Here is a 20,829-nt window from a genome sequence, read left to right as displayed (position 1 = left end):
TCGGTACATTATATCACACTCTTTCCACTCCATCATGAAATACATCCCTATGAACCATGTGCTTGAACATGTCTTCCCACTGGATTGCACTGGCACCTGTCGCACAAGTAGATACCTCAGTATCACCCATTTCCCTTTCACTTTTGAAATAATTTCTGGCACAGAAATTTACTTACGAAAGAACTATAATTGGAATCAAGGTCGGTATGAGTTGACCAGGCAAGTTGGCTGTGCGGTTAGAGGCGCGTGGCTGTGAGCTTGCATCCGGGAGATAGTGGGTTCAAATCCCACTGTCAGCAGCCCTGAAGATGGTTTTCCATGGTTTCTCATTTTCACACCAGGTAAATGATGGGGCTGTACCTTAATTAAGGCCATGGCCGCTTCCTTCCAACTCCTAGGCCTTTGCTATGCCATCGTCACCATAAGAACTATCTGTAAAGCAACTAGCAAAAAATAGCATTATGAATTGTTCATTATCAAAGAAATGCTCCTGTCAGAAAGCCACACTTCACCGCATCCAGTCATGTTGATAGTTACAGTGCTAAAATTTATGACTTTCAAGTCATTCAAAGGAAAGGAAAAAGTAAATAAAAAGAGAGGAATTGTGTACATGTAAAGGAGGAGGAAGCAATACCACATCACTGTATCTTAGTTTACAGTCCCTAAAACAGATGACAGCATAGTGCTTAATAGCATAGCACGCTGTGCTCTTATGATAATATCCTTCAAATGTATGGGTAGTTGCTTTTAAAAATTTTAATTTCAGATGGCTATGAACATTGTAACTAGGATTAGAAAATGTATCATTATTTTGTGTGTTTGAATTTTCTTCAGGAAGTGAAGACAGAAATGAACTCAGATAATTATGGCAGTAGTGGACCACTTCCAGATGGGTAAGTGTTAAACATACAAGGTAGTTTTTGACATTTGCTGGCTTTCCTCTGCTCTTTTCATATTCCATATACATTGGTCACTTCCATTTTGAAGGCACAGTAACTTGTCAGCTTTCTCTGCCTCTGGCTCTTACATATTTTGAAGTAACTTACTATGTGATAAGAAACCTAAATTGACCTCTAATTGGTAGAACTATCCCACTCTTCTAAAATAATAACCCACTGAATCAGTGACCTATTTCCTGGGTGTTGCTTTAAGGAGCACTTGATGGTTTTATCTTTCCCGTGTTAATGTTACAAAATTGTTCTACCTTTCCTTGAGAACTCCTTGAGGTTTGCCTATTTTTTAATGTGAGTTTATCAATGATACTAGCCTGAAACAATGAGTACGGACACAAGGATGAAAGTTTTACTGACTTAGTGTCAACTTAGCCAGTGTACAAGCTTGATATGACATAAACACAGAGCTGTTATTTCATATCGAACAGCATGACCAGACGAAAATTGATTCCTACTCAATAGTCTGGCTGGCATTGAATCAATTTGATCCAAATTTGTGAATTCATAATATTTAAGAAGTTTTTATATTAAGTGGAACAAGAATGTTACTGAATCAACTAACATTATTTTTGAATGAAACAAATGTTAAGGACAGGTGAAACTTTTAATTACATCATCGTCATTTTACATCGAACTGTTCTAATTTCTTCACATTGCATCTAGCGACTTCTTTCATTTATAAATACCATACAGTATATCATATGAGTATGAATTTTATCCATGTTTTGTAACTTTTAGTATATCAATTTTTAGTTAATTCTAAGACAGCTGAAGATGGCCTAATGTGGCTGCAAGATGTCCTGTAATTTTAATAAGATGCTTTTACAACTTTCAATTGTAAATAAACATACAAGTATTGACCAGATGGTACTAATATACTAATTTTTCAATTTATATAAGATAATTGTCAATACTGATCCAAAATAAAATTTTATTTCATGTTCGGATAAAATATCTCAACTGTGTTTGAATTTAAAACACAACTGCATATGTAGTTGTGTCCAAACCTGAATACAGTAACTAAGTATCCTAAAACAGCAAGACGAACTAATTTTAATATGAGGTGAACAGTTAAGATTACTCACCATGAGTACCATTTGCTATATTTCGTGCATCTCAGGGAACTGATTGACCTTTCTGGCTCCCTGGGAATGAGCATTATCATCCATCGGTCTTCACCCACATTGGCATCAGATCCCATAATTATAGGCCAGGGGATATTGTCTCCGTACACTAGTCCAATCATGTTCTTCTGGTCAGGAACTAGATAAACATGATCCCATCCCTAAAGATAACAGAATCCCCTTGCTGTTTATGGCACTCCTGGATGAAGGACTCCTTCCATCTCTATCCAGACTGTAATGCTTCTGTGTCATTGGTAACCTGATCAAAATAACGTGTACACTTCCACTGTTCTTGATGCCACGGCCGATGAGTTGTTGGCCACCTCCCCTGTGGTGTTGTTTATGAGGAGCTTTTGGTACAAACTTCCATGATGTCAGTCTTTTATCATGCAGCCAATTTCCTGCTGTCTGATCTGATACTTTCACTCCTGTGGCCTTCACCATCCTGGTGGAACCAGCCTATGCCCTGCTGAAAGTAACAAGTGCCAATTCTCCCTCTGAGTTGTTTTACATGCCCATCTTGTCCACCGTCAATCAGAACCTCTCTGAGGTCTGTAATCCTAAACTCTCCTAGTGGTAGGAATTTTACAGCATTGGTTATTTCTCACCATAAGCAGTGGGGGTTATAAACTATGTTCATGCTAATCTAAAGTGACCTTTTCCTAATGCAGTGTAATAAATTCATTACTTTCCTCATGGTCTAATATATCTCAAGTATTTAAGTTAACATGACGTGAATAATGTGAATGGCATTCCTGTGGATACTCCTGGAGATACTTGTGAATTATTCCCTCTTCACGATAGCAGGCCAGTTAGGGATTGCTTCAATTTTTTAATTGTAGCATTAATATTGCATGTTGACAAAGTCTTGTTGGACATAATACTGAGTACCTAAAGCTATTCCAGCCACCTCATAAATCTGTTGAATGATCAGATAAATGAATGCAGAAGCAAATCCTGAATATGAGATAGTAAACTGGATGACAGCAGTTTTATGTCTAAAGCTTTTTCCTTCGTTACAAAAAGGCTTTTGATTGTGTTGTGCAAGACGGGTGCTCTATCAATTTATTGTTTCATTACATTGATTATTGTTAAAATGTCTCTATGACAGCCTTGCTATCTGTAGTCCTATTAAGAGCTGGGACCTTAGTGACTTCTCCAGATATTTCCAGAATATCTTATCTGTAGTCAAAATGTTAATGGAACACAGCTCAGTAGAAACATTTGTTTTGCCATTTTAATGTTATCATGTCACAATCTAGCAATTTTAACAGAAAATTAGTTGTATTTCCTTCTGTTTATAACATGTTCCCTTATGATTTAGTATTGTTTGCAGGATGCAACCGGTGTTATTTTGTTCTGTTGCTGGTGGTCCTGTGCCCAACTCAAATGGTATTTCCATGAGACAGGAAGTTGATGGTAATCACAATCTACATGAATCTTCATATGGTGTGGAAGAAGCAAGACCCCTGCCTGTTAAAGTGGAATCCGTTTTCATAGAGTACACTTGTTCTATCTGCAGTAAAGTATTCACAGATTCGTGTACTCTTGAAAAGCACCTGGTCAGTCAAGATTGTGTAAAAATATATTACTGTAGGTTGTGTAATGAAGTTTTTGACAAGCTGTCACAGCTGAAGGAGCACAATTTCAACCACAATAAGGAGAAAAAATACATTTGTTCTCTTTGTGGTATGACATTCCTTTTCCCTTCTTATTTGAAGAACCACATGCGTTCACACAATGGACATAAACCTTACTCCTGTGTATCATGTGACAAGTGCTTTTCTAAAAAATCAGACCTCAGTAGACATTTGCAATTGCATACCGGTGAAAAACCTCATTTATGTAATATTTGTGGAAAGGCATTCTCACTTGCCTATTATTTAAGGTTGCATCAGCGAATCCATCGTGATGGTATGAAATATATTTGTGTGCATTGTAATAAGCGGTACCCTAGAAAGGGAAATCTTAAAAGACATCTTTTGACACATTTAAAAGAAAGTACTTACTCCTGTCACACATGACAGCTTGGTTAGCATATCTTTTTATATGTTCAAGAAATCACCATTCTGTGTAGACAGACTTCTCTATTTTTAAATTTGTATGGAATGTGAATTGATCCACTTTAGTATGTTAATTGCATCATTATTACAACCCTCATTAGCTATTTTTATTCAGGATGAAAAGCATAATGACAACACACTCTTTTTTGGCACAAAGATGAAAGAATATGCTACTTTAGGACAGAATACAGCTAACCTCCAAAGCACTGAGTACTGCTGTGTACCCAAGAAACCATTGATGCCACTGATATTGACAAACAGGTATTGCTCAACGCTGTACAGTTCTAATATCTGTGGTCACGTCAGACAGCAACAAAATCTCCAATACCCGGATGAGTTTATATTTTGTTTGGCTCAAGTGTAGACAAATCACTTTAGGAAGATATCTGAACAAATTAAAGGAACCCTGTAACCCCCTATGGTGTTTATGACCAGTTGACACAAGCAGGCCTTCTGTATCATGGAGATGAAATAACTAAGATGCACACTTAGATAGACTTGTGACAATGCGAGGAATGGTCATTTAAGTCAACCCAGTTGTTTCAAAAATGAAGGAGAGCCATTGGTACAAAAGTCGTCTGAGGCAACAACAGTTCTGAGGCTAAAACTACCTTCATTTCGACTCAGGACAGTATCAGCCACATGGAGTGCTTGTGAAAAGGCAGTTTGAAAGTATAACTTGAGGTGCTTAGTCATGGATTGAGGTTCGTTCCAATCTCTGCCGTCCTATGCCTTTAGTTTATTGTCTTAGAAGAGTGCTATGCTTGCAATATCTTTCATGCTATATAAGTGACAACATTACTAATTACCCTGCATGTGTCCCTTGGGATGGTGATAAGTAAGCAACCACCAAATGAATAGTCTTTCTGAGGAAAGCTAGGACAATGTTTAAGAGTTTATCTGAAGAATATTGAAGGCATTAGTGGAGCTAAATGTCAAGTGTTGCAGATGATCTTAGTTGACAACAAAATTGACATAGTCACAATCCAGGAAACCCCCACAGAAAACTAAGATGAACTTAGCTCAATAGGAAATATATGTGGACATGACTTACTGCATACTACCTATGATAAAGTTCATATGTCAGACAAAGTATACAAAATACACAACTTATTTCTATAAGGTGTGATGATGGCATTTATGAAGTTGTCACAAGAGTGGGAACAATGACTGTAGTTAATGTTTATAAGCCAACAGACATCAATTTGCCTTCTAAAGTGCTTAATACTCACTATCACCCTACAACATATCTGGGGAACTGCAATAGCCTTTGTGAACTATAGAAATACAGGCACAGTAATGGAAATTGATATGCTTTAGTGGACTGGGCTGAAGAACATTTTATTCATCTTTGGATCCGGGCACTTTCATATCTGGTGCCTGGAAAAGGGATCACATCCCTGAGCTTTGCTTTGTCTCATGTGATAGTAAGTAGAAGTCAACCACTACCAGTATCAAAGAAAGTCCTAGGAGACTTCCAACTTACTAAGCATCACACAATTTTTATTTTTTTATTTTGGACCAGTATCACTTTAATGAGAGCCTTTCCTAAGTCCAGATAGAATTTCCAAAAGGCTAATTGGTTACCTTCTCAGAAAATCTGGATAAATGTGTAGAATGGATCCACCAACAAGTTCAAACTCCAAGCAGTTTGTAAAAGCTGTAATTAGTACAGCAAAGGAGTGTTTTCCAAGAGGATTCCATAAGATAATATACTGTATTCCTGGCTGGCCAGAAGATTGTGAAAATCTATACCAAGAATTCTGAGAAAGTAACAATCATGAATCATTAGTTGCTGAGTAACATTGACACCATTAGACATATGAAGTGAACTGTGGCAATTGAATCCCTGGATTTTTGTACATGAAGTCGGAAAGCTTGGTCTTTGCTTAGAAAATTAGGTGAAGCCACCCCATGAGATTGCACGCATGATGCTCTTAACCCCCACAGCCAATCTGCAGTCAACAACGAGACCACTTCCAGAACTCCACAAGTCCCAGCACAAACTATTGCAGTTAACAAAGGAACTGTGCACTCTGTCCTATCGAAATCGACAATGAAATTTTGCTAAGACCCTGAGGAAAGCCATAAAATAGCAATACAAAATTTTAGCTGCAATTTCGAACTGCAAGGTTTCAATATTTGGATACAAAATGCATGTGACAACGCAGCTTTCTGGACAACCCTTGCTTCTTGCTGGCTCACGCAGTTCACAGTGGAGTGGAGTTGCAGTTGTGCTGGCTGTGACGTGCCAAGGTCACTTTATTGTTACAGAAGGAATGTGAAACATAAATAAGATGCGTTAATCTCATGATAAAAACATGAATAAATGTGCACTTTGAGGCCACATTGTTCTTCACAGTTTTCTTTACTTGTTTGAAGGCAATATTTTGCAGGCATTTCGAAATCAGGATGTCCCTCCATTGCGAACCACGAATATTTAACCATGTCCTTGAACCGTGGGGAGGATAGTTGAAAATGAATAAAGGACTGCTGTTTCTCTGGAAGTCTTCACAATTACAAGTAATAAATTCCATTATTGATTTGTATTGAAATCTATATAATATTAAAATATTCAGTTTATTTTAAATGCCCAATATATAGGGTGAAACATGTACCAATTAGGATTATGAATAGTAATACATAAGTCCTAAGCTTAAGGTATAACATGTATTGAAGAAATGGACTATTTTTAAAATAAATTGTATATTTAATAAGTCTTCATAAGTTGGCACAATGTCTGTTAAGTGGCAATACAAAGCCACCAACTGCTGGAAGAAAAACTTCTCCAAGGGCTGTATTTTCTCTGTAGTGCTGGGAGGAATCTGGAGAATTTATATACTGTTGCCTGGGGGAATGTCTTCAAGACAGCTCTTATCACTATAAGTAGTACAGGAATCTACTGAGCTCGATAGTTGCACTCGCTTAAGTGCACCCAGTATCCAGTATTCGGGAGAAGCGGGTTCAAACCCCACTGTCGGCAGCCCTGGGGATTGTTTTCCGTGGTTTTCCATTTTCACACCAGGAAAATGCTGGGGCTGTACCTTAATTAAGGCCATGGCTGCTTCCTTCCCACTCCCAGCTCATTCCTGTGCCTTCATTGCAATAAGACTTATCTGTGTCGGTGCGACGTAAAACACCTTGCAGAATCTAACAGTAGCAAACACTTCTCTTCCGCAAATGGGAAGAAGGATTCAAAGCTATACTTCAATTCCCTTTTCCCCCCATTTCCCTTGATTTTGTGGCTGTACAATTATATTTCTTGCATGAAGCATTTCTCTGCAATCTCTTGGACCGTAAGTTCCAGCTGCCTTCTGTAGTACGTTTAAAAATTTTGGGAAAAGAGTACCGTCCATACTAATTGTAGGCATAATTGTGTATGAATGGATGGAATGAGGAACTGTTTCTGTATGTTTCTCACCAACAAATGATAGAGTCCTTTTTGCTTTCATTTTGTGCACGAAACCACTTTGATCAGTATTGTGTATTGAAGGAGAGGTGTAGTCCAATAATCGCTCTGCAGCTGCTTCTACAAATTTCTTTGCCACTTTATATTTTTCATCTTCTTACAGATACATACAGGATAAAATTTCATTTTAAATTTTTTTTCTTAAAGTGACTAAACCACCTAGAACATGTGCTGAAATTAGTTCGCCCCATTGAAATCTCTCTTAAAATTTCCAAGGCCCACAGTCGCAGGTCTCCATCGAATACATCCTGCTTCAGTCTTCTTGCTTCTGTAAAGCGAGAACATAATTTTGTATGCATCAATTTCCAGTGCTCAATGGGACATACTGATGTAGATTCTAATTAGTTCTTTCACCTGTACAGTTGTCATACTGATGTCACCTTACAACAACTTTTGCGAACATTGGTTAATGAGAGCCGCTTTGTAGCCCCTTATTTAATCATAAATTTACAGATTTTCTCTTGTACGCAAGACCTACAGTTTGTTTCACTTTCTTCTGTGGACTGGAAGCATAGCTTCAACTAGTAGATTTGTTAGGTGACTGCGGTGTCTCTTCAGTGGATTGATGCGAATATGACTCGGGGCTCAAAATCAAATCCGTAACATATCTTGTTCCTGGCAATGATGTGCTGCCTTTTCTTCCAGATAATGCACATGAGGTGTCACTGCTTCCACTATCACATTCACTGTCACTATTTCTCTCCAGACATGACTTCAAGATGATGCTGGCCCCCATGGAGTGATTTTCAATTAGATCAATCACATGTCGACCCATCTCCCTTTCTTCTGAAGTTATTTTGTGGGAAGAAGAGAAACCTTTCTCACGGAAATAACATAAAGCTTTCTCTAGAACAGAAAGCTCAAGGTAACATGGTCGCTTCAGCTGGTCACCAGGGCTGTCCATGCCGAGCTATACACTAATGTGTGCAATTCTATTACATACTTCCGTATTGATTTCAGGAACTTTCAGATCAAAATGGCAGCTGAATTTTTGTACATTGTTTTCTTATGGACCCATCATCCCCTCCTACCAAATTTCATTCTCGTTTTTGATATGACAGTATGGACAGTCACTTGTAAGGAGAAATTAAAGGCACTCAAAACAGTTTGCAAGGCTGAATTGATTATTCTAACAATTTGAGCATTGAAAATGTAACAACTACCCTAAAAGCAATGAAACCAGGGCTTTGATGGCATTTGCAGAGAATTTATTTTGCACTGGAAAAGTGTGCGAAAAAGTGGCTGGCCAAGTTGTTCACAATCATTCTGTAAACAGACAACGTACAACATAGAATGAAATGAGCCTTACTGAAAGCAGGTACACCAAATGACAAGGCAGAACGTTATCGAGCCATAGCTTTTCTTAGTATGTTTTATAAACTCCTGGAAAGAATGGTGTACAATAGAGTATGTCACAAGGTCTTTGGATATATACCGGGTGAACAGGCAGGACTCAGACCTAACAACGTCTGTTGAAGCTGGCTTCCACATTCAGGCCTACAGATTGGCAATCTCATCAATGAAATGCTCAGTAACTAGTGTTTCCAAGTTCTAATGGGCAACAGTTGAAGCTAAACAGTGGCTTGCCATAAGGATCTGTCCTGGACCCTCTCCTGTTCAGTTTGTATATTCAGATACGCCTCAAACCACAAGAAGAAAATTTGGGTATGCTGATGACTGGGCACACGCAATACTGCATAGATATCTTGAAGTTACCTTGTCCATATTGTTCAATGATTTAACAATTATTGGTGAATATTTCTGCAAAATGGAAGTCATTAAGACAGAATGTTTCATGTAAATAACAAGTTGGCCAACAAACAGCTCACAGTCATCTTTGAAGGAAGGCTACTCAGACATGAAGAGAAACCTTAAATATCTATGTTTCATGGTTGACAGAATGCTCAGTTACAAATAACACCCATTAAGAATAGCTGCTGAAATGAAAACTCGAAATAACATTCGCAAGAAAATCTGTGCCACATCTTGGGGATGCTCTACATCGACACTTCGTATTTCAGTTCTCCACTAGGATTGGTTTACCATGTTGTGGAATATTGCTCTATAGCTTGGATGAATAGTACTCACACAAGGCTTATACTATAACTGGCACAATCATACCTACACCCACTTTCAGGCTACCCATACTTAGCCACATACCACCTCCTTCTATGCAGCAGGAAAATGCACGTGTATGGGAGTACAAAATGCTACAGGAAAATCCTCACCGCCGGGTTCACACAGGCATACCAACCATCAGTAAAGAAAACCCCTGGAAACTGTAAGGATATTAGTTTAATATGAATGACTGCTGGAGACAGACTTGGCAGATTAATACTATGACAGAAAAGCTTGTGATGCTATGCATATCATCCAAACTACCTGGCTTTGAATTGCCACACAAGATCTTGTCTGTTCTTAACCGAATATGAAACAACAGTGGCAGGTGTGCCAATTTCCTGCACAAATGGAAGAAACTAACTTCTCCTGAGTTGTAACTGTGTCAATGTAAAGCAGACTGTTCTTAGTTGCTTTGTTTTGCTCATTGTAACAGGAAACCTGCAGAATATTTACCAATTTCCAGTTAGTTTTCAATTTTATTTTAAGGTGTTTCAAATTTTTGAAGTATATCCGAGTTTATAGATTTGATCTATGTTCTTATTTTTGTATATGTTGCATAAGAGGCCACATTTCTTGGTGTAAAATATAGGTCCTTTGTTGAAGGTTTGACCACATTACAATGAAATGTGCTGCACTTGTTCAACTCTGGTGCTACTTGGAATGTGCTTAGAATTGTAATTTGTTGAAGTGTGTGGTCTTTGTGGTCAGCACTGAGCACAGGTGTATGGAGGGACATACTCATCATTGCGTGTTGGTAGTGCCTACGGCACTGACATCATGCACATGCTGGTATATACAGTTATCCTGAAACACTAGTGGAATTGCTCCAGCAACCATAACACCCATTTTAAAATTTGTATATCAATAAGATCAGATTGGTAATGCAAAGTGTATTAATAAAATTGGTCCTGTCATCCTTCATCAACATTCTGTCGGAACATTGAGAAAGTTAGTTCCCATTTGGGGTATCATAATTTATGTTCTTATCATTTTGGTAGTTGCCTCTCGAATATGCTGGCTAATAGACTGTTTCTTTCTTTCTTTGTCGTTTAGGCCTACTGAGGGCCATGGGGCTCGTATCTACTCTTCGATAAAGTTGTTGCTTTCTTCTTCTTCCAATACTCCTTCATTTGCTGACTATGAGCCAGCTTTCTCTCCTCGGTCCACTTAGCTCCTGTAGTCTTCTTACTTGTATGGGACGTTGGGAAAACTCTGTGTCAGATGGCTTGACGGAACAGTACTTGGTCATGAGTTTGTCCCAGTGGGATATCTACTTCTTCCATATCCGACTTAACTGACATGATCCATTTGTTCTTAGAAGCTTTGCCTCTTCCTGTTACTGTGAATATCCTGTTGGTGAGTCTTTTGGAATCCAGACGGGCCAAGTGTCCATAAAATGTCAGGCGCCTTTTCCTTATAGACGTGATGATGTCCTCCTGGTGTTCATACAGTTCATCATTATGGCGTATTCTGTAAGTGCCTCCTTCCTCTCTGATTGGTCCTAATATCCTCCTCAGGATCTTCCTCTCTTTTAACTCCAGCTTTCTGAGTGGGCCCTTCCTAGCCATTACACAGCACTCAGAAGCATACAGAACAGATGGTTTGACTACCAAGTTGTAGTATCTGACTTTGAGGTTCTTGGAGAGGCACTTAGATGAATAGATACTACGACACAAATGATAAGCCCTTTCAAACTTGGTACATCTGGCATCTATGGCTGGGTTCTCACTCTGATTCGCAGAGATCCATTCTCCCAAGTACTTAACTGCATGTACTTTTCGTATGGTAGAGTCTGTGAGAGAAATTGTAGAAGGGGCCTCCTTGACATTGGACATAAAGTCAGTCTTCTGGATGCTGATTTTCAGACCAGTCTTAACCGCTACACTATAAGGAATCTGTAAGTTGTTGGTAGCCTCCTCTATATTGTTTGCCAGTAGAATGAGGTCATCGGCAAAGGCTAGACATGGGACAATGAGGTTGTCTCTCTTGTACCCAAGCTTCAGTCCAGCTCCTGGTCGTAGCATCGTTTTCCATTCTCTAATGATCTTTTCCAGGACACGGTTGAAGAGAATGCAGGAGAGACCATCACCCTGTCTAACTCCTGTTCTGATTGGAAAGCTTTCGGATAGTTCACCTCTGAACCTGACCTTGGACGTCGTGTTCTTCAGAGTGGCTTGAACCAATCATAGGGTCTTCCCATCCAGACCAAGTTCCCATAGTATGGAGAAAAGGGTCTCTCTGTCCACAGAGTCATAAGCTTCCTGAAAATCTACTAGGACCACCACCCAGGGATGTCCACCTCGGCTTTTGTAATTGAGAACTGTCTTAAGATTGTGTATCTGTTCTGGACAAGATCTAGTCCTACGTAAACCAGCTTGGTATTCACCTAACTGTGTGGTGACTCTATTGAGTAGGGCTACAGAAAGGATCTTGTAGGTAATTTGTAACAAGGAAATACCTCTATAATTGTTGAGGTCTGTCTTACTTCCCTTCTAGTGGAGGGATGAATCACGGCAGACGTCCATCCTTCGGGTAGGGACTCTGTTGTCCATATGTCCTTTATGATTTGATGGATATTCTACAAAGACTGGTTATCTGCACGTTTTCACATCTCGGCAACTATGCCGTCTTCACCTGAAGCCTTGTTGTTCTTGAGGCCAGCTATGATGTTCTTTATTTCTTCTCTCGTAGGTGGTTGAGAATCAGGGTTCCTGTGTGAAGGCTCATGGAAAATAAGCTTTTCTTTAGGTTCATCTGCGTTTAGTAGCTTCTGGAAATAATATGCAAGAGTTTTGGTACAGTCTTCATTGTTCAGTTGAAGTTTTCCATCTGGCCCGTGGAGGATGAGGGTAGGAGCTGTGTACTGGGTCGTTTGCTTCTTAAGTCCTTTGTACAGGTCTCTTGAGTTGTTTCTCTGAAAATTATTTTCAGCCTGTTGCATTAGGCTCGTGAGGTAATTTCTCTTGGCACTGCGGATGGTGTTAGCTGTAGCTTTTCTTTGCATGAGGAAGGCTTCATAATTGGCTTCAATTTTATGTTGGTTCCACCTAGTCCAGGTTTTACGCCTTTCTCCTATAACCTCATCACACTTTGAACTCCACCATGGGTGTTTGCCTTTGGTTGATGAGGCAGAGATAGTTTCTTGAGCGGCATCCAGCAAGGCCTTTTGTAAGGCAGACCATCCTTCTTTCTCTGTATTCTTCCTGAGGGTATCCTGAAAAAAAAAACAATCCTCATCGCGCAGTCGCAGAGTGTTGAACCTGGGTATCTTATGACTACTTTGGAGAGTTGGTGTTTTTCTAAAGGGTTGCATATTAATCTTGACAAGTGAAAGGTAGTGACCAGAATCTATGTCGGCGCCTCGTAATACCTTGACGTTCTGTATGTCCGTATGATGTTGCCGTGCTATAGCAACATGGTCTAACTGGAATTCACCAAGCATAGGATTTGGACTCTTCCAGGTTTTGGCCTTTCTAGGTAGACGTTTGAAGGCTGTTGATTTCAGGACTAAGTTGTACTTGTCACAGAGTTCTATGAGACGTTCTCCGTTTCTGTTTGTTTTCTTATGGGCTGGATAATGGCCTACTATCTTCCAGTACTTCTACTCCTTACCGACTTGTGCATTGAAGTCTCACCGGGCGAGTTGGCCGTGCGGTTAGAGGCGCGCGGCTGTGAGCTTGCATCCGGGAGACAGTGGGTTCAAATCCCACTGGCGGCAGCCCCGAAGATGGTTTTCCGTTGTTTCCCATTTTCACACGAGGCAAATGCTGGGGCTGTACCTTAATTAAGGCCACGGCCGCTTCCTTCTAATTCCTAGGCTTTTCCTATCCCATCGTCGCCATAAAACCTATCTGTGTCGGCGCGACGTAAAGCCACTAGCATTGCAGTCTCCCATGAGTATGATGGAATGGTGGGAAGGAATATTATCTAGAGTTTATTCTAAGGTGGCCCAGCATGATTCTACATTTTCCAGGTTTGAACGATTTGTGTCATTCGTGGGTGAGTGGAAATTTACAATTGTATATGCTCTATTACGAGACCTGAAGGTTAACGAGGAGGTCCCTCCGTTAGGTGAAGTGAAATCTACAATATGGTCAACCATCTTGTGGTGTACAGCAAACCCAGTACCAAATTGTGGAAGTGTCTTGATAACTCTTTCACCAGGTTTCCCCTTGTAGATTCTGTACACTCCGGACTCTATTGTATCCTCGTCGGTAAACCGAGTCTCTTGTAGCGCTGCTATCATAACCTTGTACTTTCCCAGCACGTCAAACGTTTGTTTGAGCTTACCTACCTTCAGTAGGGAATTAATATTTATTGTAGCAAAGTACTCGATGTTTCTCTTTGGTTGTCTTTTAGCAGAATTAGATAGAATTGGGAAGCATGAAGGTGCAGGTTCCCCAGAATCCGATGACCTGCTTGCCCCAGACTGTGTGGGGGTGGATTGTTTACCACCTGGGGTACATTTCTGAATATTCTTTGTCTCCATGTTTCGAGTATTACGATAGTCGTAATGGTGGTTACCTAAAAGGTAACGGGTTTTTAACTATCAAGGTTGTAAGCCTTGAAGTCACCAGCACTGATCGGCTCACCGATCCAGTTTCCCGCTGGGATTGGTTACCCAACCTTCCACTGGGTTGCTCGGTTTAACAGGGACATGCTGGAGTTGGAGTGAAAGAGGCTCTTGCTGAACCCAATTTGTTATAGTTGCAGATGACAAGCGCGTTTTACTCCCATTTGCCCAGAGCCATGTGATGACAAAAGCCACATGGACTCCTCCCAGGTTAATTCCTGGGACCGAAATAGACTGTATATTTATAATTACTTTCATAATCATTTTCTATAAATTACATTCTTTCTCATTCTCAATCATCTGTTGTATTGATCGCTTTAGTAGCAAAATAATTGGTGCTGCGAGAAATTGGCCAGAGTGTCGGTGTGCAGCTTCCCTCCATTGGAGGCTATACTAACTCGGGATATGGACACAAATTTACATTTTTATTTTCTGCGTTATAAGAGGGAAATTCCCTTCTCGCTGATTTACATTTATGCCTGCATTATGCTTTTGCCAGCATCCGTTTAGGACTTTTCACATGTAGTGCTAATGCCTGTCAATCTACCAAAATACATTTTCTATTTCCTCTAAAATTTATGGTGCCAGCGGCACACCATCCTTAAAACGCTGCATCTCATGACACCAAAGTTAAGCAACAGTAGGGCGGTCAGCACTTGGATATGTAGTATCAGGTAGAAGATGAACAGAAAGGAACTAACCACCTTATTGCTTTAAATTCTGCCTAGGTTGCCAAAGTGCACGTTATTAAAGACATTTTGGCTAGAGACAACGTAGTTTCAAGATTTTGTCCAACAAGATTCCTTTGCCTTGGCAGAAATCGGTGACACACAGTAGTCACATTTGAACACCCTCAGAAGTGTGAGACCTAAACCCGAATCAAACTTGCTCACCTACTGACAGGAAATGCACACATCTATGCGACTGATAATTTAACTTACACTCAATCGGTAGGACATATGAGCTGCAAATCCCAGCACTACTGAGAGAATTGTTTTCTGAGGAATTTCCCATTCTTATCGGGACAGGATCATCCTGAAGATCCGTGGATCATATCTGAATGAATAAGAAACACAACTATTGACCACTGAACCATGCTTGTTGCATGTTCATTCATTTGACACTTCTGAATGCAAATGGCTTCTATCAGCCTCATTTTCGCATATTTATCTATGTATGTCTTACAATATGGCGCCAACTGCTGCTGTTGTGTGAAACGCCTCTCCAGTAATCTCGTTAATTGGCAAGATTAACAGCCAACAAGTGCCATTTGTGACTTTCTCAGTGTAACTAAACTGTCATTGACCTGAAGCATCATTCAGTATGTCCGCAAAAGAAGCTATTCGTCGTGTAGCGTCTATTGAAGATGTTATGAAGGACTTCCAAGGCCGCCTGGAACACGTCGCAAGCTGCACCTGCCGCGCGGATGAGCTGCAGCGGCTAAAGGCTGAGTTCTCCCAGTTCCAAGAAAAGGTGTCTAGTGAGCTGAAAGACATAACAAAAAACTGGAATTTACTGAACAGCGCCTCGAACAACAGGACGAACTGCTTAGTGCTGCATGGTATTCCAGAGGAGCCGGCAGAGAACGTTTACGATAAAGTTATCAACACGATGAAGGGCAAGTTAAATGTAGATATAACTATGTCTGATATAGATCGTTGCCATCGTTTAGGAGTGCTAAAACGAACCACAGCTCAGGTTGTTGCTACGGGTAAGCGCCCTATAATTATAAAGTTCGTGCGTTACCATGACCGGGACAGAGTTTGGAGGGCCAAGCGGCTGTTAAAAGGAACTGGCGTTCTACTGACTGAATCCCTGACAGGTATCAGAAAAACTATTCTAAACAGGGCACGTGATCACTTCGGACTCCGACGGGTGTGGACACAGGACGGCCGCATTGTTGTTTTGAAAGACAATGGACAGAAAATGTTTGTTAGCAGCATGGCACAATTAATAAGCCTTGTGTGAGCGACGAGATTGACTAGGAAAAACAATGAGTGATATAATAGCGTATAATGTTTGTGTATGTGAACGTGATAGCGTGTGTGAGAGTGATTGTGTAAATATTTCTGGAGGTGCTTATGAAACAACTAGGGTGAGTAGTTGGAATTTTTCTGTTGACAATGGCTAACGTAAATGAGTCAATTATTTATACCGAACAGCATGTCCGTGATGTCATTGACCCTGTCCCTCTTCATTGTCGTCCGCCTTCACCTTTACCTTACCCTTCACCAGCTGTGGCAGGAGACATTCTTAAGGAAATGTTAGCTCCCCACCAACAATATTTTCAGTGTTGTCATATCAATGCACAATCGCTTCTTTGTCACTTTGACGAAATACAGGCTCTATTTAGTAACTAACTTGCATTGTATTTGTGTAACAGAGACATGGTTACAGCAGTCACTCAAATCTGATCTCGTAAAGCTGAATAACATGACGTTACATCGCCTAGATCGTTTAAATCGTGTAGGGGGCGGTTGCGCTATATATTGCCGTAGCGACTTAAAAAGTAAAATAATTATGACCTCAGATCCTAAGACTCCATTTCGACCTGAATTCATGTTTGTTGAACTCTTGGTTAATAATCAAAAACTACTGATCGGAGTGGTATACAAGGCGCCGGACATACAACATATATCTGACCTAGAAGTGGCATTATCGAAGTTAACTCCGCTGTACGAAAACATAATCATTTTTGGTGACTTCAATACTAATCTCCTAGTTACAAGTAACGAATCAACATACTTACAAAACTTATTCCATGGCATGGATTACAATATACTGACACTAGACGCGACTAACCATGTTCACAGAATAAACCACACGTCTCATACACTGATTGACCTTATTATAACAAACAATCCGCAGAAAGTGGTAAAACATGGACAGCTTGCAGTACCAGGTATTTCGACCCACGATCTCATATACTTATGTTACTCTCTCAAGGCACCAAAGTATAAAACCAGGTACATAATGCGAAGAGACTTCAAGCATTTTAATACTGAGATAATACGAAATGAAGCATATCAATTGCCGTGGAATGACATTCTACTGACTAGTGACATTGATGATAAGGTTGACAGACTGAACACTCTAATATTAGGACTGTATGACAAACACGCTCCGAAGAAGCAAATTCGAGTTTCTCACCCTTCGTCTCCTTGGCTAACAAATGAAATTAAGTCGGTCATGGCAAATCGTGACGCTTGGTATAGGCGATTTAGGAGAACTGAAAGCACTAGTGATTTCGAAAATTACCGTATTCTCCGAAATCAAGTTAAGAAATTAATTCGTAACAGCAAGTATAAATATATTCAAGAGATAACAAACAGACGAAATTCAGCACTAATATGGAAACATTTGCATCAGATGGGTATAGGTCGCAGCCTGACCATGCAGACACCCAGTATACCACTTGATGATCTAAATTCTCAGTTTACGAAAGCAGCATACACTAATAATGATATTACTGACAATAATGACTATGATGCTAACTATCCTAATAATGATAATAATAATAATAATAATAATAATCATCATCATCATCAACCAGTTGATGACCTAACTGATGATGATATTAACGCCTTAAATGCTCATTCCCGTGTAAATCAAGTAAAATTCACTTTCAAAAAAGTTGGGGCGAACGATGTGAAGCGTGTAATTTACTCCCTCAAGTCTGATGCTCCAGGTAATGACGACATACCATTATCTTTCATAAAAAATATTATTGGTGCCATATTACCTATTCTGACGCATATATTTAATCATTGCCTTGTACAGGGAGTATTCCCAACTGTGTGGAAGCACGGTATCGTCATTCCTATTCCTAAGAAGAATTCTCCTAGTTTACCATCAGATTATCGCCCTATATCCATTCTCCCACCCCTTTCCAAAGTACTAGAACGCTTGGTACACGAACAAGTCCTCACTTACTTGACTAACTTCTCACTGCTTGACCCTTACCAATCTGGTTTCAAGAAAGTACACAGCACAACGACTGCCCTACTGAAAGTAACTGATGATATCCGACAGGCAATGGACACTCGACAAGTGACTGTACTGGTTCTACTTGATTTTTCTAGTGCTTTTGATACTGTTGTTCCTCAACTGCTACTTTCAAAATTGGATTCATTAAATTTCAGCAAGACGGCAATAAACTTTTTCAGTTCGTACCCCAGAAATCGCCGTCAGTGTGTCAAAGTAAATAATAGCAGATCTGAGTGGCTTAACAAACCCCCTCGGTGTCCCCCAAGGGTCTGTACTTGGACCATTGCTGTTTGCAATTTACTTACACGATGTTGTCAAATCGATTACACATTGCAAGTATCATCTTTATGCTGATGATCTGCAGATCTACTACCACTCAAGAACTGATAAAATTCAGAGTGCTGTAGAAAAAGTTAATGCTGATTTAAGTCTCATAAGTCATTTTGCATTGAGAAACAATCTCAAAATTAATCCTCTTAAAACGCAAGCAATAATCATTGGTACTTCAAAAAACTTAAACGTCTTAAAACAATACGAAATTCCTCCTGTAGCACTAAACAATACCATTATTCCATTTTGTGAAACAGTTATGAATCTTGGTGTGGCTATAAGCGAAACATTGAACTGGTCGCAAAATGTGATGAAAGTGTGCCAAAAGGTATATCAAAGCCTGCATCCTCTGAAGCGGTTTAAAAATATATTTCCTCGGTCCTTGAAAATAAAGCTCATTCAATCACTCTTGTTTCCAATTCTCGAATACTGTGATACAGTTTTTATTGATATCAATAACGAGCAAAGCATGAGACTGCAACGTGCCCAAAATGCATACATCAGGTATGCATTCGACATACAACCATACGCCCATGTATCCCCATTCTATACACAATTATCTTGGTTACGACTGAATGAGAGACGTAGACTCCACGCAACTACTTTGGTGTATCAAGTGCTTTCTGAAAACACTCCTCCTTACCTATCCACCAGATTTCGCTACCTTAGTTCCCTGCACCTGTTCAATACCCGGTCAGGCTGTACGCTAGAAATTCCTGTGCATCGAACCGCAACCTACAACAGATCGTTCACTATCACCGCCACGAGCTGGTGGAATGAACTCCCCAATGACATCAGGGAAGCTAAGTCTAAGACAAAATTTAAAATCCTTTACCAGCGTCATCTTTTAAGCACTTCCAGTCTTTCTTGAGTGTGAATGGGATGCATGAATGGGAGTGAATATGGTTGTTTATTGCAATGTGTTCCTGTATATAATTTAGTTATACTTTACTCACCTTAGTGTAGTTAGTGATACTTTAGTTGCTTTAGTTATACTTTAGGTTGTAAAGATTTCACATGTTTAAATTTTATGTAAAATATACATTGTATATACATGAAGTGGTTAAGTGTAAGAAAGGGCCGGGAGCCCTAACTTTGCCACAATAAAGACGCTTTAATAATAATAATAATAATAATAATAATAATAATAATAATAATAATAATAATAATAATAATAATAATAATAATAATAATAATATCGTAGAGTAGAGCGCAGCACCTACTGTGTAAAAAGTGAGAGTTCGTTCGTTTTGCGAGAGCGGCGATTTTTTTCTCTATGGAGCTCATCTTCTCTGTGTATATGTGGCAGATAACAACAATGGAAGCTGCCATGTTTGAAGTAGCGTTTTTGTGCCATAAATATTCGTTTAACGTCTTCAAGATTTGATTATTTACGCTTATCTTTTCTTATTTTAACTATTGATTACTGCAGGTATGTTGGTACTTTTTCCAATATTTGTTTTTGTGATGATTCATTTCCAACTGTCACGGTTGATTGACATGCACCTTTCTCGCTCCGTGTATGATATGTTTCGTGTGGGCGTGACTGTGATGTTGCGAGGTTGGTAAAAAAATAGGGGTCTCTATGTGACTACATTTCGGTGCACTGCGTGCTTTCATACTTCGTAATCCCTGAAATATATGCCTCTCGTCTCGACCATGAAGCTACATTCAAGTCTCACGAGACGCGTCATGTTCATTGATTTGAATAAAGTGATGGCTCATCCTGGCCTTAAAATGTAATTGCTCAATGCACGCAAATGCTTTGAATATGTGAGACCTGTTGCTGATGACCGTGGGGTCATAATTTATGGTATATATATTTGACTATGTTTGTTCGAATGGCCATTCGCATTATTATTTCCGATACCCTCATGTGTGTGTGAATGCTGGATGTATGTGTGTTAATGTGTGAGGGAGAGGAAAGGAGGTATGTCCATCGACCTCTTTTATTATCCTGTTTGTGTCTAACCTATTTTGTTCACCGGTAGGGACCTGTATATTTATTTAATCCGTGGCTGACTCTCGGTCCGGTAGCCGCCATGTTGGCTGCATATTTATGCATTGGGCGTACCTGTAGTATTCTTTGAACAACAATTCTTTGCTTTGGTCCATGGAGGCTGGTCTTAGCCTTCGTTCTTCTTATCTGCTTTGTTCTCCGCGATGGGGGATTGTTGTCAGAGCTATTGACATTGTTGATTATATAATG

The 20,829-nt window shown here is 39.7% G+C and overlaps 2 protein-coding genes across 2 annotated transcripts in view; one reads left to right on the top strand and one right to left on the bottom strand.

Moving 5' to 3' along the window:
* The window catches only part of LOC137503023 (PR domain zinc finger protein 1-like), a 29,479-nt gene extending 21,541 nt beyond the window's left edge, over positions 1–7,938 (top strand). The window contains exons 4-6 of the mRNA XM_068230399.1: positions 835–893; positions 3,414–3,766; positions 7,919–7,938. Coding sequence (XP_068086500.1) covers positions 835–893; positions 3,414–3,766; positions 7,919–7,938 — 432 coding nt within the window. The remainder of the gene's footprint in view (positions 1–834; positions 894–3,413; positions 3,767–7,918) is intronic.
* The window catches only part of LOC136885417 (gastrula zinc finger protein XlCGF46.1), a 293,140-nt gene that overhangs the window by 96,883 nt on the left and 175,428 nt on the right, over positions 1–20,829 (bottom strand). The window lies entirely within an intron of this gene.

This window comes from Anabrus simplex, chromosome 14, assembly GCF_040414725.1.
Source record: "Anabrus simplex isolate iqAnaSimp1 chromosome 14, ASM4041472v1, whole genome shotgun sequence".
NCBI lineage: Eukaryota > Metazoa > Arthropoda > Insecta > Orthoptera > Tettigoniidae > Anabrus > Anabrus simplex.
The sequence above is the reverse complement of the archived record's forward strand: the minus strand, read 5'-3'. Positions and strand labels throughout refer to the sequence as shown.